Source organism: Plutella xylostella, chromosome 29 (assembly GCF_932276165.1).
Source record: "Plutella xylostella chromosome 29, ilPluXylo3.1, whole genome shotgun sequence".
In the NCBI taxonomy this organism is placed as follows: Eukaryota; Metazoa; Arthropoda; class Insecta; order Lepidoptera; family Plutellidae; genus Plutella; species Plutella xylostella.
In genome coordinates, this window is record NC_064009.1 from 5593173 (window position 1) to 5610603 (window position 17431).

Below are 17431 nucleotides of genomic sequence, written 5' to 3' on the forward strand. Positions count from 1 at the left end.
AACTCTACTTCAAGTTCACGATGAAAATTCATGCTAAGGGGTCTGGTATATCTACGACAACCAGACACAAGGCAAACACAAGTGCTCATCACACGAATGTTTCCCCTGGGCGGGATTCAAACCCGCAGCCCCAAGCTTCGGAAGCAGCTTCACTACCGCCTAAGCTACGGTGCCGTCAACGTCGCGTGAGTGTTGTTATCAGATATACTGGTACCTGGGGCGGCGGAGACCAAGCTGCTTGCAATCTTTCCCGTGATCATCCCACTAATATTATAAAGGCGAAAGATTGTGAGTATGTGCGTGTGTGTGTAGGTATGTTTGTTACCCCTACACGTCTAAACGGCTGAACCGATTTTAATGAAATTTGGTATGGATTTAGCTTACACCTTGGATTATCACATAGTCTTTTTATCGCGGAATTCCCGCGGGAACAGCTAGTTCTGGAATAAAAACTGCGTATTTGGTAATCCAGGGTAAGTTTTCCTCTGAAAGAGTAATAAACATCAAACCATTCTTAGTAAAAAACTTTGGCGTTTATAATATTTTGTAGAATTGAAATAAATTTCAGAATTATACTTTTCCAGGTGTTGGTCAGACCTGTACAGCTGGTGTATGCAGTACATGGAGGGCCTGCAGAAGCCGCTCGGCCTCATGGTGTGCAAACATGTACGTTTCAATACATTATTAAATTATAATTTACACTGCGATAAATAAACTAATAATAGAAAACTTATATTTAACTAGATGTATATATTTACAAATGTTGGTGGCGCTCTTCTGTTGCACCCCACCCAAAGGTACCCATAATGCTGGCTGCGTTTCCTCTTTGTATCGCCAGGGATAACCTTTGGGTGAGGTACGCCAGGCAGCGTCGGTCTTGGCCGCGTTCTATCAACCTGCGAGCGATTTGTTTAATGAACCGCTTCGCTTCCTCTCCCCACACTCCCGTGGTTTCAAATGCTACTGGAATGAAAATGTATGTGGGATTTAGACTATTGTATTTGGTGTGTTTGTGGCGGGCTGCATTCTCGGCTGCCGACGGATGGTGCCATTATTCAAGTTTTTGGAATAACTAGAGTGGTATAGTAAACCAATAGGGAATATGCAAGCGGTTCAAATAAAGTTCAAATATTATTTTTAATAGACTACGTTATTTCAAAAATATGCCTCCATCAATATTTTTGATTATAATTAATTTTTTACCGAGTAACTAATTATTGAAAAGTACAAAAAAACTTTCGTAAATTCAAATCTTTAAAACATGATGCCTTTTCATAGAGCGAATGTGACGTAAACAATGTTGATATACTGTCAGAATAATCTATGCCCATAGAACTGGGCGTCGGCGCGACTGGAGAAACTCATTACTCTGAGCTGAATAACGAGGTGATGACGTCACACAAGTTTTGTGTGTTTAATGTGGTCGTGTCGGTTATAATTTTTTAACTTTCTTTAAAATACCTTAAACTTCTTTTTTTTGGAGTTGAATTTATTTATACTAGAATAAAGCAATGTAAATCTAACGAATAAGAATACAAAAAAAATAATGCATATTCCCTATTAGGGACCGTCCATTAATCACGTGAGGTCGTTTTTCTCATTTTTTGACCCTTCCCTCCCCCCTGGTGATATTTGGTAAGTTTTGGGACGACCCCCCCCTCCCCCCCTCTGGAACACGTGTATTTTTTTGGAAAGTCAAAGTCAAATTTTTGACTAGAAAAAAGGCTATTTTTGACTAGAAAATATATAACGAAAATTGCGTTTTGAATTGAAAAATATTTATGTGTATTTGCAATAAAATTTATTATTTTAATCCTATAAATCCTATCCGAGTCAACAAGATCATACTACAAATCGTTCAAATTTTTGCGCTGTTCAAAATTTCGGTTCAGGTTCATACCTAGCGCTTTTCAAAAAATTTATACACGTGATGTTAAACGAGACCCCCCCTCCCCCTCGTGATGTTTCGTGAGGTTTTACCTACCCCTCTACCTCCTGCGGGTTGACTGGCAGAAAATGCTTTTGGCATTAAGTCCACCCTTTGTACTTTTATTTGTAATATTTCTACAATAAAGTAGAGTTAAATAAAAATAAATTATAGGTCCCGGAGTACGAGAGCGGCTGGTGGTGCGCGGTGGTGCGACGCGCCGGCATCTCCCTAATCCGGGAGCTGGAGCCGCTGGAGAGGATGATGCTGTCCAATGACTACCCTGACTCCGACTATGGTACGTCGTGTTTAGGATAAACTTATTTACCTATAATGTACTTATTTAACTATAATGTAAGCTAGGTATATATAAATTTGCATATGTGCTACTAAGCTATGATAAATTTGTTATGTAGTGCGACTCCTTACCCACAGTCAAACCATATTAACATTTGGTTTTGTGGGATGTATGTAATAACATAAGTTGTTTTCTTTGAATAAAGATTTATTCTATTCTAAACTTGGTGTCTTACCATCTTATTCATAGAGAAGTTACAAAGTGTTTGATTGAGTATGAGCTGCATAAATCGCGGAAAGGCAAAGTTTTCTTGATGGTTCCTACTTTCACAAATGCACCACCCCTGACTCCGACTATGGTACGTCGTGTTGTACTTGGTGTGATAAAGACTTACCATCTTATTCATAGAGAAGTTACAAAGTGTTAAATTGAGTATGAGCTGCATAAATCGCGGAAAAGCAAAGTTTTCTTGATGGTTCCTACTTTCATAAAAGCACCTCCCGTTTAGTCATAACGTTCCTCTCAGAGAACCTATAGCACATACAACCTATAGGTCATGACCTTAACTATTTTACTGATGTACACTATACACAGTTTGTCAAAAAAAAAAAAACACGCACTCACGCCACTTTTCGCCAGAGTGTTATGTTAGTCCCAATGTAATAGGGGGCGGGCCTATTGCCATTTTAAGGGCACATCCAAGACCCGAGAACAAATATCTGTGTTTAAACAAATATCTGCCCCAGCCGGGAATCGAACCCGGGACCATCGGCTCAGTAGTCAGGGTCACTAACCACTACGCCATTCGGTCGTCATTTGATTGTTTGTCAATAAATTCATATTCGTTCATACAGAGAAATCCGGCGCATCGGGCTCGCTATCATCGGACTGCCTGCTGGTGGTGGCGGCGGCGCGGAGCTGGGAGCGCGCCGCGTCCGTGCCCGCGGCGGACGAGCTCGAGCGGCAGGTGTTCGGCGGCCGCGCGCCGCAACACCGCCTGCTGCCGCGCCTGGTGCGGCTGCTCACCGCCACGCCGGTAATGTATATATTATATTAAATTCTTTATTGCACAAAGTAAATTGGTACAAAGGCGAACTTAATGCTAACAGCATTTTCTACCAGTTAACCTTTGGTGATGTTGAAAAAGTGATTGGTAGTACTTAAGGCTTTGAAGAAAGAAGATGGTTTATATTGAGTACTTAGCCGGTAATGTACCGCCCGGCACACAGAGACAGTACATCCGGGGAGCTCTCAGCGGACTGCCTGCTGGTAATGTACCGCCCGGCACACAGAGACAGTACATCCGGCTCGCTGTCAGCGGACTGCCTGCTGGTAATGTACCGCCCGGCACACAGAGACAGTACATCCGGGGAGCTCTCAGCGGACTGCCTGCTGGTAATGTACCGCCCGGCACACAGAGACAGTACATCCGGCTCGCTGTCAGCGGACTGCCTGCTGGTAATGTACCGCCCGGCACACAGAGACAGTACATCCGGGGAGCTCTCAGCGGACTGCCTGCTGGTAATGTACCGCCCGGCACACAGAGACAGTACATCCGGGGAGCTCTCAGCGGACTGCCTGCTGGTAATGTACCGCCCGGCACACAGAGACAGTACATCCGGCTCGCTGTCAGCGGACTGCCTGCTGGTAATGTACCGCCCGGCACACAGAGACAGTACATCCGGGGAGCTCTCAGCGGACTGCCTGCTGGTAATGTACCGCCCGGCACACAGAGACAGTACATCCGGGGAGCTCTCAGCGGACTGCCTGCTGGTAATGTACCGCCCGGCACACAGAGACAGTACATCCGGGGAGCTCTCAGCGGACTGCCTGCTGGTAATGTACCGCCCGGCACACAGAGACAGTACATCCGGGGAGCTCTCAGCGGACTGCCTGCTGGTAATGTACCGCCCGGCACACAGAGACAGTACATCCGGCGAGCTATCAGTAGGGCGATCACGAAAAACAGAGCTAAGGTATAGAATCGAATGCGAGTGCGACTATTCGAAAGTGCTGTCAACTTGTCAACAACAAAATGGCGGTGTATAGATTTGCGAAAGTTTGACAGCTATCATTCCATAGGTCATTCTCAGAATAATATTATGTACTCTGTGGTTATTCTATTCGAAAGGTAAAAAGTGTTCGAAAGTGCTGTCAAGTTGAAAATAGTCGCACTCGCATTCGATTCTATATATTAGCTCTGTTTTTCGTGATCGCCCTACAGCGCACTGCCTGCTCGGCTCGTGCATACGTCAGATATACTGTAATGTATCACCTAGTACGCCGAGATAGTTAATGTCAGCATATAGACCTGTCAGCTGACACGATGGCACGAAGTTAGGGCTTGGAAGACAACTAACAGAGGTCATCCGGATGGGTCTTCACGCTGCGCCGACGGTTAAACAACATATCTAACAAGTTATAACTAGATGATGGTGTCCAATGATCATATTTTTTATGTAAACATGACAAACGGATCACCTCTGTAATAAAAAAAGCTCATTTCCAGTAGGCAAAGACTGACTAAGAACACCACAAAAAATACATTAAAATTGTACATATACTGAAAACATTACATACACTAGAAAAAACAGAAATTTACTGATCTATAAATATGTTTCCAGATACTCACGCCGATGCAGATCGACGAATTATCGGCTATTCTGGAGCCGATCAGGGACTTGCAAAGCGCTGTTCTGGAGCTCAACGACGCTTTACGACTGGACGTGCCTGAACTTGATACTTCCAAGGGTAAACATTTAGTTTTTTATAGGCTCAGGGAATTATTCAGGGGCTTATTCTGAAAAAATATTTGGTCTACGCCTTTGAAAATTCGTGAAACTTTTGTATGAGGAGCACAATTTTCAATTGTCATATAAGAAAAGTGTGTATCATTTGTATATGAGTTCTAAAATAACATAAATACTATGCGCCTTTGTTACAGACGAAGATGAATGCAGTGAATACGACAGTCTCTTCAGCAGTGATCTGGGTGTCGCCGTCGTGACTGAAGCTATCCGACAGATGGCAGAGATGAGGTGCTTTCATATAAATTAGTATTGGTATTATTGGTCCAAATGCCTATGACATTTGCCTTGATTGAATATATAGTTGAAAAAAATTACCAACGAATAGATACTACTACTGACAATATCTCTCGCACATTTCCGATATTGACTGAATGAGATGGGTCATTGTTAGGACCAATAGCAACGCAGTAATAAATTGGCCATGCCAACTTTTTGAACAAGAATGAAATGCTTAAAACCGTTTCGAGGAATATGCTTCCAGTACAATTTCTGGTCATCAGATTTTAAATTAGGTCTCTATTTTTTAAATTATTCAATAAAAACTAATAACCTTCATTTGTCCTTTCTATGACGACACATTAGGATCATAGAGTATAATATACATACTGATTAGGACATATGCACAGAATGCATTTGCCTACAAAACAAAAGTAAACGTCAAACGTCAATAAACGCAAACCTCATGTACTCTGTGAACCTCACAGCCCGTGTCACCCGTGTGCACAGAGTAGGTGCCCGTGTGTTTATTTCTTTTTATTGATTTAATTTATTTATTTTCTACCTTGTTTTGAATCTCTACTACGAATAAATAATAACCAGTGGATACTACGATGACAACAAGAACAGAGATAGTATTTCTTCAGTGAGTATTATTGCTTCACAGAGTATTATTTGTAGGTTAAGAGTTAGATGACAGATGACAATGACATTCTAGCTCACTGACGTTAAGTGACACATGCTTTTTTTGTGGCGCAGGCAAAGGCACCAATATTTTAGTACGTTCTGTGACGTCATACATCCATTCAGCCGGCCAAATTTTAAAATTATATTAAAAATAGTTGTAATGATTAAAAATCAAAAATAACGAAATTAGTTTCTTAAAATGGTCTATCAGGGTGTCCACTATCTGGAAAGTCAGGGAAAGTTAGGGAAAAGTCAGGGAAGCTCTAGTTGGTCAGGGAAAGTCAGTGAAATTGATGGGCCACCTGGAAAGTCAGGGAAAAATTACCTTTTTCTAGCATAATTTTTAGTACTTTCCTTTACTAGTAATACTTATTTTTTACGTGAAATACATAAGTCATAAAATAAAATCTCATTTAGTTTTGGAATATTTTTGAGTGATCCTATTATATAATAATTATACGATTAAGTTTTTTAAATCTACGTGAATTAATAAAATATGACAGATGGAAAAAAATAGTAGGAATTCCAAAAGATTAGATGGATCCAAGACTCAGCTGGTAAAATTATGTCCCGTATATCCAGATTGATGCAAAAGAGGGTGACTCATCTCACCAATCAAAACAAATTTAGTTTAAATACTTTTAGAAGTTTGTGATAAAAAATAACGTTTTGTTGGTGCTTTGAAAAAAAGAGGAGTTTCTCAATTCGCTTATTATTATATGCGTCAGAGAGACCGCATACGCTGCCTCCGCGCGGCATCTATTAATCAATCATATATTTTTTTACTAATTTAGCAGAGCAAAACAAACTTTATTATATTTTGTACTGCATGTTTAATCAAATTTCATTAAAAAATACTTACACAACTAACAACTTTGTCATACAGGAGAGAGCCATACAAAAACAATTGTTCTGTTTCAATTTCTATTTCGGTTTCAATTTGTACATCGATGGTAATCGGTCTAATTTTGGTCAGACTAGGCAGTATAGCAACTTGCTGCAAGGCGGATGCATTTTTTTTGCGGAAATTTTCAATACTTGCACAAAAAAGTTGTTGAGAATGACCTAAGGCTAAGAGAACCTCGAGAAATAGGTATTTAGTAAAACATTTGCTATCGTTTGTGTACTCATGCCCCAGGGCCCGGGTGCTATAGAGATAAATGCAGCTCGTGACTGACATAAGTACTTTCCTTGATAAAATTTCAGGAGAAATCGTTATTCACCGAGTAAATTAAAGTAAATCTTTTTGATTTTTATGGCAATCGCTTCAGATTGATATATTCTAGAGTTGTAGGTTTCGATTTAAAAAAACATTGTTTTTGTTTAACGGCGCAGTTTTAATCAGAAGAATTGCGTTGCTTGAGGTGCCTATAAGTTTGAATCTATAGCAAATTTAGAGAAAAAAAAACTATAAACCTTGTAATTTATTGTGTCTTAAATATCCTAAAAAATCATGGAGACTGGATAATATTTAAAAGTTGAAGAAGGTTAGTGTGTGTTAAGTGCTATACTTTCCTCTTACCATTTTTGCCGACCCTGTATATATATACGAGTTTTAATAAGTGTCAAACCAATGAACGCAAAACTTTGAAATCAAGATTTCGTCTTCAAATTACTTAAATTAGGTTTATATTTTGATCTTTGGTCAGGGAAATTTTCTGAAACGGTCAGGGAAAGTCAGGGAAAAGTCAGGGAATTTTTTGGAGCATTCTGAGTGGACACCCTGTCTATATTTTCAAAATAAATTATAAAAAATACATATCATAAATTGGTAGCATGGCCAATTACGTGCACCAACAGCAACGCAGTAAAAATATACTGCTGCACACTATAGTATGGTTTTAATTATAACCGTTTTATTACCTGTGGCATATTAGCCCAAACCACTGTTAAGACGACCGAATGGTGTAGTGGTTAGTGACCCTGACTACTGAGCCGAAGGTCCCGGGTTCGATTCCCGGCTGGGGCAGATATTTGTTTAAATACAGATATCTGTTCTCGGGTCTTGGGTGTTGATATTTATAATTAATATGCATCTATCTATGTATTTGTGTACATATATCAGCTGTCCGATACCCATAATACAGGCCTTGCCTAGCTAGGGGTCGGATGGCCGTGTGTGAGATGTCGCCACAAAAAAAACTGTCACTAACATGTTATTTCTCCGTTCACAGATCGCGTATAGTCCGCGGCACGGTGGCGGCTTTGGGCGCGGCGCGCGGCGCGGACGCGGTGCCGGGCGCCGGCCACTGCGCCGTGCACTGGCAGGCCTACCGCGCGCTGCTGTGGCTGCGGGGGCACTGCGCCGCGCCGTACGTACACCTACTGCATACTTAACTCTGAGAGAGCCATGTCTCACTAGGACACTATGGTGTACGCGACGCGGTGCCGGGCGCCGGCCACTGCGCCGTGCACTGGCAGGCCTACCGCGCGCTGCTGTGGCTGCGGGGGCACTGCGCCGCGCCGTACGTATACCTACTGCATATGTAACTCTGAGAGAGCCATGTCTCACTAGGACACTATGGTGTACGCGACGCGGTGCCGGGCGCCGGGCACTGCGCCGTGCACTGGCAGGCCTACCGCGCGCTGCTGTGGCTGCGGGGGCACTGCGCCGCGCCGTACGTACACCTACTGCATACTTAACTCTGAGAGAGCCATGTCTCACTAGGACACTATGGTGTACGCGACGCGGTGCCGGGCGCCGGCCACTGCGCCGTGCACTGGCAGGCCTACCGCGCGCTGCTGTGGCTGCGGGGGCACTGCGCCGCGCCGTACGTATACCTACTGCATATGTAACTCTGAGAGAGCCATGTCTCACTAGGACACTATGGTGTACGCGACGCGGTGCCGGGCGCCGGGCACTGCGCCGTGCACTGGCAGGCCTACCGCGCGCTGCTGTGGCTGCGGGGGCACTGCGCCGCGCCGTACGTATAATAAAATAAAATAGCCTTTTATTTTCACTACCGTGCAATTTCAAAATACAATACAATTACAAATTGAGAAAATACTATGTAGGTAAGTAATTAATCAATTTCCTGACATTTCACAATGCTCATCATGCATTTCCAATTAAATTGAATTGTATTTATACATCATTATAATTAATTATTATTACTTATTTTTATTAAATATATTTTACAGTTTCATGCATTTCGAATTAAATTGAATTGAACGCCGTACCGCCGTACGTATACCTACTGCATATTTAGGACATATTTACGACGGTCGAATGGCGTAGTGGTTAGTGGCCTGACTTCTTCTTCTTCTTCTTTCGTGTCAGTGAAAATGCGAATTTTTATATTTGTCCAGACCAAAAAGAAGCAACTTTGATAGAATTTTGGTTGGCCTGGAGTAAGCCTTCCCGTGTGCAGGTGGAAGGGCACAGGGGACAGGAGAGTAAATGCTCCATAGTCTGGGGGGCGGTACCACAGTGGCCAGTAGCAGTCAGCTATACCGAAGGTCCCGGGTACGATTCCCGGCTGGGGCAGATATTTGTTTAAAGACAGATATTTGTACTCGGGTCGTGGGTGTTAATATTTATATTTAGTATCTATCTATATATGTATTTGTGTAGATATATCAGCTATCCGACACCCATAACACAGGTTCTGCCTAGCTTGGGGTCGGATGGCCGTGTGTGAGATGTCCCAAAGAAGAAAAAAATAACTCTGAGAGAGCCATGCCTCACTAGGACACTATGGATAGGTCGCTTGGAGGCCATTGTGATGCAGGGCTATAAGACTTTGTGGCTAGAGTTTGAAAAGCTTGCCTTACTAACGACTCGTAGAGATGAGATAGAAATGTGCGGGATTTGTGCCTTGTGAACAAATGATAGGAAGTAATTACCAGCACCATGGAAATATCAGGCTGTTCTTGATACAACGTTTTACTTTATTTGACTCTTATATTTTGCGTGTTTGTACTTTGCATTGATCCAGTGAGTGACTTGACTTAGTATCCTATGTCCCCTGGATGGGGCAGAGGGCGTCCACAGTGACTCTCCATCGCAACCTGTCTTGAGCTTCGCGTTTGATTTCACTCCAAGACTTCCCGATCTTTTTCGCTTCGTCCACTACCGTTCGTCGCCAGGTCTGCTTGGGACGGCCACGCTTTCTCTTTCCTTGCGGATTCCAATCCATCGCCTGTTTGGGTATGTGGTCAGAATTTCTTCGGAGGGTGTGGCCAATCCAGTTCCACTTGCGTCGCTTGATCTGCTGGTCGATCAGGGTATCGTGGCACCGTTCTCTCAGTTGGTCGTTGGAGATTTTATTGGGCCAGTATATTCGGAGTATGCGTCGAAGGCATCGGTTCACGAAGACTTGAAGCTGGTGCGAGATGGCTTTGGTTACCTTCCACGTTTCGCAACCATATAGCAACACGGACTTAACGTTTGACCTGAATATTTTCAGTTTGACTCTTCTGGTTAACTTTTGTGATTGCCATATTGGACGCAACTGCGCGAAAGTAGCTCGGGCTTTGGCAATCCGCGAAATGACGTCCTCTTCTGTACCTCCTGTTTCTGAGACAACGCTGCCGAGGTAGGTAAATTTGTGAACGCGTTCCACTGCCTCACCACCGATCTGCAGCGGGGTCATATTCTGCACACCTGTTCGCATCTCTTGGGTCTTCCGGATGTTAATTTTCAGGCCTATTTTCGCCGCCTCTTGGCTGAGAGCATCGAGCTTGGCTTGCATGTGTGCATGTGTGTGGCTTAGCAGGCAGAGGTCGTCGGCGTAGTCTAAATCCTCCAATACACTGAAGGTTCCCCATTCAATTCCACGTCGACTGTTGCTGCTTACTCTCTGCATGATTCCGTCTAGCGCTATTAGGAAGAGCAAGGGCGACAAAAGACAGCCCTGACGGACCCCAGCGTGCACGGCGATATCCTCCGAGATTAGGCCATTATGTGTCACTTTACAGGAGTAATTCTTGTAAATGGCCTTTATGAGATGTATTATCTTACTCGGGACACCCACGGATAGTAAGCGGGACCACAAACTGCACCATCTCAACGTATCGAAAGCTTTTTCGAAATCGACGAAAGTAAGGTATACCTCCCTCTGCCATTCTGATGCTTGTTCAAGTATGATACGGAGAGTGTTAATTTGGTCGGTGCAAGAGCGATTAGGGCGAAATCCAGCCTGTTCGTTCCTCAGGAGGGGTTCTACGGCCTTCGATAGCCTGTCCAAGATAATCTTACAGAAAACCCTGGAAGGGATAGAAAGCAAAGTGATGCCTCTCCAGTTGCTGCATTGGCTTAAATCACCTTTTTTTGGCACTGTTATCAGGAGACCCTTATTCCAGTCATCTGGTAGTTCTTCTGCTTCCCAAATCTTGGTGATCAAGGGTGTTAATAACTCGACCGCGAAAGATAGGTCGGCTTTAAGCATTTCCGCACTTATAAGATCAAGTCCTGGTGCTTTGCCCGTTTTCAAAGAGAGTATTGCTTTGGCCACTTCTTCGCTGTTAGGTGGTGCGGTGTCAATATCGAGAGACTGTGGTGGTGGTGGCTCATCTTGCACATCAGCTGGTGTAGCAGATATCGTGCTACGGAAGACTTCCTCAAAGTGCTCACGCCAGCGTCGAAGTTGCCCTTCCGATGTCACAATGAGATCCCCTTCTTTGGACTTCAGAGGTTTCTGCTTGAAATGGTTATTTCCGGCCAAGGTTTTAGTAGCCTTATATAGTTCCTTCAGATTACCCGTATTTGCAGCATGTTGGGCACCTGTAGCAATATTATCCGCCCACATCCTTCTATCCTTTCGCGTGCTGCGGTAGATTTTCCGGCGTATCAGGCGGTATTGCTGTCTGAGGTTGGCTCTAACCGTTTCATCGTCTGTTTCGAGCAGCTTTAAGTGCAGACCTCTTCTGTTTTCAATAAGGTTCCAGGTATCTTGGGAAATCCAGTCGTCACGTTTGTGGTCCTTGTGTCCTAGAGCATTAGAGCTGGCTTCGGTGTACGCCAATCTTATATTTTTCCATTCCTCGTCTATGCTTGATGGTACGTCGAGTGCAGCGAAACGATTACGAAGTTCTAGTCTGAATTTTGTACAGGTGTCTGGGCTACGTAGCTTACAGACGTCAAAACGTCTCCCTGCCTTGCCTGGTTCTCCAGCGGACTTTGCTACAGCAACCTTAAGTCGCACTTCAGAAACAACCAAGTGATGGTCACTGACTATGTCAGCCCCTCTTCGGTTGCGGACATCTAGTAGCGAGGAACGCCATTTCGAACTGATCGCAATGTGATCGATTTGGTTCCTGGTAGCACCATCGGGTGAAGTCCAAGTGTACTTGTGATGGTCACCATGTATAAATAAAGTTCCTCCGATGGTGAGGTCTTGGTTTTGGCAGAATTCTATAAATCGTTCACCATTCTCATTCTCTACTCCCAGCCCTTGTATACCCATGTGCCGCTCCCGGTTCTTGTTGTTGCTTCCAACCTTTGCATTGAGATCTCCCATAACAATGACTATGTCCTGTCTCCTAATATTTTTCATAGTGGCATTTAGTGCGTCATAGAAGTCATCTTTGTCTTCCTCCGAAGAAGAGTTGGTCGGCGCATAGCACTGCACAATAGAAATCTTACGGGCTCTGCTGTTAAAACAGGCGTACATGATTTGATCCAGTGAGTATTAACAACATAATCTTCTGAACACCAAACAGATCCACATCATCGGACGAGCTATTCCGCCTGAAGCTCAGCGCTCTAGGCTCAGAACCTTGCGAGGCTAACATCTCTGAGGGTGTAATGCAAGCTTACGTAGCCCGCGCAGGGGGCTCCCGCGCCCGGCGCCACCTGAGCGCCGCTGGGGCGCCCCTCGACTGGCACCAGGCGCTGCCGCTCATGTCGTACCATCTGGCGCATCAGCTGTATCCTTTTGAAGTTATTTATGGGGGAAATCCTCAAACTTATACATATAACCGATTTTGTAGGAAATGTCGTAGTTATCGTACGTATGATAGATACGTTATACAATGCGGATCATCACTATTCGAGGGAAGGAGGCCTATGTCCAGCAGTGAACGTTTTTTGAATACTTTATAATGTTATCAGATTCTTGCCTTCTATGTTGAAATCTAAACAGAATTTTGTCCCTTGCACTCTGTATTTGATTATCCCTCGCACTTTATAGTTGTATGTTTAGTTGAAGAATTACATAAGAATAAATAATCGACACGATCTATCTTACCCATGAAAAAGTATTCTCAGTTCACAAATCACTTACCCTTTATGCCACATCGTTTTGAACCATGATACCCTGAGCCGCGCACACACAGCTGGGCAGTGAGCGGCGGGTTCTCATTCGGCTGGTGGCTCGCGAGCATCAACCAGCCGCGCGTCGTGCAGAGCTACGTGGCACTGCTGGAGCCCTGGTGCGAGTGGACCGCTTGCTCGCGTGAGTTATAACTGTCTTTGTCACAATGAGTTGAACCATGATACCCTGAGCCGCGCACACACAGCTGGGCAGTGAGCGGCGGGTTCTCATTCGGCTGGTGGCTCGCGAGCATCAACCAGCCGCGCGTCGTGCAGAGCTACGTGGCACTGCTGGAGCCCTGGTGCGAGTGGACCGCTTGCTCGCGTGAGTTATAACTGTCTTTGTCACAATGAGTTGAACCATGATACCCTGAGCCGCGCACACACAGCTGGGCAGTGAGCGGCGGGTTCTCGTTCGGCTGGTGGCTCGCGAGCATCAACCAGCCGCGCGTCGTGCAGAGCTACGTGGCACTGCTGGAGCCCTGGTGCGAGTGGACCGCTTGCTCGCGTGAGTTATAACTGTCTTTGTCACAATGAGTTGAACCATGATACCCTGAGCCGCGCACACACAGCTGGGCAGTGAGCGGCGGGTTCTCATTCGGCTGGTGGCTCGCGAGCATCAACCAGCCGCGCGTCGTGCAGAGCTACGTGGCACTGCTGGAGCCCTGGTGCGAGTGGACCGCTTGCTCGCGTGAGTTATAACTGTCTTTGTCACAATGAGTTGAACCATGATACCCTGAGCCGCGCACACACAGCTGGGCAGTGAGCGGCGGGTTCTCATTCGGCTGGTGGCTCGCGAGCATCAACCAGCCGCGCGTCGTGCAGAGCTACGTGGCACTGCTGGAGCCCTGGTGCGAGTGGACCGCTTGCTCGCGTGAGTTATAACTGTCTTTGTCACAATGAGTTGAACCATGATACCCTGAGCCGCGCACACACAGCTGGGCAGTGAGCGGCGGGTTCTCGTTCGGCTGGTGGCTCGCGAGCATCAACCAGCCGCGCGTCGTGCAGAGCTACGTGGCACTGCTGGAGCCCTGGTGCGAGTGGACCGCTTGCTCGCGTGAGTTATAACTGTCTTTGTCACAATGAGTTGAACCATGATACCCTGAGCCGCGCACACACAGCTGGGCAGTGAGCGGCGGGTTCTCATTCGGCTGGTGGCTCGCGAGCATCAACCAGCCGCGCGTCGTGCAGAGCTACGTGGCACTGCTGGAGCCCTGGTGCGAGTGGACCGCTTGCTCGCGTGAGTTATAACTGTCTTTGTCACAATGAGTTGAACCATGATACCCTGAGCCGCGCACACACAGCTGGGCAGTGAGCGGCGGGTTCTCATTCGGCTGGTGGCTCGCGAGCATCAACTATAATAGTTATAGCGCCCGCAGATAAAGAAGTGATATGAAAATGGCGGACGGTTACATGCGCGATAGCCATTGCCATCTTCCTTCATCCTTCCTACGCTGACTTATTTTACGGCTGCAATATCGTTCGGAGTAAAGTAACAAAGTACAATTTAACCTGCTGAAATCCCCTCCGGCATTACAATAGCAGGCTCATTTGTAATGGGAGATTTTCAACCATAGACAAACAACCATAGATTATAGATGACTTCAAACTCAACAGCACTGAAATTTTTTTTTAGCCGGCATCTAAAAAAAATGCGGTGCTGTTGAGTATAAAGTCATCTATAATCTATGGTTGTTTGTCTATGGTTGAAAATCTCCCATTGAAAGAATGTGGTGCATCAAATACAAATATCATACAGCGATACCACTCTGTCTAATACGTCAAACTTACTCCACCCCTATTTTAATACCCCAACCCATTCCAGGTCAATTCATCCTCGGCCTAGCCCTGCTAGACTTAGACGAGCCAGAGGGCGCGTACTCGGCGTTCAGCAAGGCGGCCAAGGGCGTCGGCGCCGAGCCCTTCCTGCGGCAGCTGGTGGCCTCCGCCGGCGCGCCCGCCACGCAGCACCAGGCGCTCGTGCTCTACTATATGAAGGTGGCTCACTGTGTTCATATTACAAGCGAATCTAAGAGCGAACCAGCTCGATGTAAGCTGATAACATTAGTGACGTCACGCTCTCCAGTGGATCAGCTTTGTGTTTTAGGGAGACATTTGTGCTTCCCGTTACCAGGTAACTATAGTCGAGATACTGAGCTACTTTCAATATGACTCCTACTCTGAAATCGCAATAAAACATTCATTTACACCAGGCGCTCGTGCTCTACTATATGAAGGTAGCTCACTGTGTTCATATTATACACTCACATTATAGGCAACTACATGAAACTGCCAATGAGCGCGATATAAGATGGCGGCGTCGAGCTTTCTCCTGTGGAATATCTGTGAGTTTTTAGGGAGACATTTGCCGAATCTTAGTTTTGTACCTACTAACTGCCAGTTTCTATAACTCTATCTATCTATAACTGGTAGTTACTTTCATACGATTTTGACATAATGAAGTTACAATCTGTCAAAATCGTATGAAAGTAACTACCAGTTATGGATAGATAGAGTTATAGAAACTGGTAGTAAGACGTACTACCATGGCTATAAAGAGTGGAATTTTATCAGTGAGTTTCCAGTTTCTAGGTAAGTGTAGCCGACATAAAACAAAATGAGACCTACTCTGAAACCACAGCTATTCCAATCATTTTCGTTGAGTAGGTAACAGTAGGTGGAGGTGACGGTTGTAAGTTTAGACCCTCTGCACCTCTGACGTGCCATAGGTCTATAACACATATGGAACACTCGGTCCATTCACCATCGGCCTAGCCCTGCTAGACTTAGACGAGCCAGAGGGCGCGTACTCGGCGTTCAGCAAGGCGGCCAAGGGCGTCGGCGCCGAGCCCTTCCTGCGGCAGCTGGTGGCCTCCGCCGGCGCGCCCGCCACGCAGCACCAGGCGCTCGTGCTCTACTATATGAAGGTAGCTCACTGTGTTCATATTATACACTCACATTATAGCGCGAGACAAGATGGCGACAAGACAGGAGAAATCCTGTGGAATATCTGTGAGTTTTTAGGGAGACATACCGCATCGCAGTTTTGTACCCAAAAAGACGTACAAGGGCTATATAGGGAGGAATTTTATCCGTGAACTTCCCATCACCAGGCCATGTAGCACGGTGCGCTAATAAGACGTGACAAAAGTTATCCGTCGCGCTCGCTCTTGAGGCTGCGCGATGTGAGTGAGCGCGATGCAAAACTTTTGTCACGTCTTAAATGCGCCCCGTACTATACCTTCAGGTTAGTTTAGCCGACATACTGAGCTTTAATATGGGACCAACTCTAAATTGCGATAAAACACAGCTACTCCATACAATTAGGTCGAGTGGGTATTTAGCTTTAGTAGGTGGAAGTGGCGGATGTCAATGGACACTCCATAACAACCACCACGGGGTGCCATAGGTCTATAACACACATGGAAAGCTCGGTCCATTCACCGTCGGGCTAGCCCTGCTAGACTTAGACGAGCCAGAGGGCGCGTACTCGGCGTTCAGCAAGGCGGCCAAGGGCGTCGGCGCCGAGCCCTTCCTGCGGCAGCTGGTGGCCTCCGCCGGCGCGCCCGCCACGCAGCACCAGGCGCTCGTGCTCTACTATATGAAGGTAGCTCACTGTGTTCATATTACAAGCGAATCTAAGAGCGAACCAGCTCGATGTAAGCTGGTAACACTAGTTACGTCACGCTCTCCAGTGGATCAGCTTTGTGTTTTTAGGGAGACATTTGTGCTTCCCGTTACCAGGTAATACTAATGCTCGTGCTCTACTATATGAAGGTAGCTCACTGTGTTCATATTATACACTCACATTATACGAACCTACATAAAATTGCCAGTCAGCATTATAGACTCACATTATAGGCGCCTACATAAAATTGCCAATGAGCGCGATATAAGATGGCGATGTCGAGCTTTCTCCTGTGGAATATCTGTGAGTTTTTAGGGAGACATTTGCCGAATCTTAGTTTTGTACCTACTAAGACGTACTACCATGGCTATATAGAGTGGAATTTTATCAGTGAGCTTCCAGTTACTAGGTAAGTGTACCCGACATAAAACAAAATGAGACCTACTCTGAAATCGCAGTAAAACGTTAGACTTAGACGAGCCAGAGGGCGCGTACTCGGCGTTCAGCAAGGCGGCCAAGGGCGTCGGCGCCGAGCCCTTCCTGCGGCAGCTGGTGGCCTCCGCCGGCGCGCCCGCCACGCAGCACCAGGCGCTCGTGCTCTACTATATGA

General features: G+C 45.7%; 1 protein-coding gene across 1 annotated transcript in view; it reads left to right on the forward strand.

Moving 5' to 3' along the window:
- LOC105381705 (nuclear pore complex protein Nup160 homolog) overlaps nucleotides 1–17431 on the forward strand; it is a 36199-nt gene that overhangs the window by 6476 nt on the left and 12292 nt on the right. Inside the window, exons 11-19 of the mRNA XM_048631764.1 lie at nucleotides 585–666; nucleotides 2102–2225; nucleotides 3080–3261; nucleotides 4850–4976; nucleotides 5170–5263; nucleotides 8113–8250; nucleotides 12602–12808; nucleotides 13217–13335; nucleotides 15019–15191. Coding sequence (XP_048487721.1) covers nucleotides 585–666; nucleotides 2102–2225; nucleotides 3080–3261; nucleotides 4850–4976; nucleotides 5170–5263; nucleotides 8113–8250; nucleotides 12602–12808; nucleotides 13217–13335; nucleotides 15019–15191 — 1246 coding nt within the window. The remainder of the gene's footprint in view (nucleotides 1–584; nucleotides 667–2101; nucleotides 2226–3079; nucleotides 3262–4849; nucleotides 4977–5169; nucleotides 5264–8112; nucleotides 8251–12601; nucleotides 12809–13216; nucleotides 13336–15018; nucleotides 15192–17431) is intronic.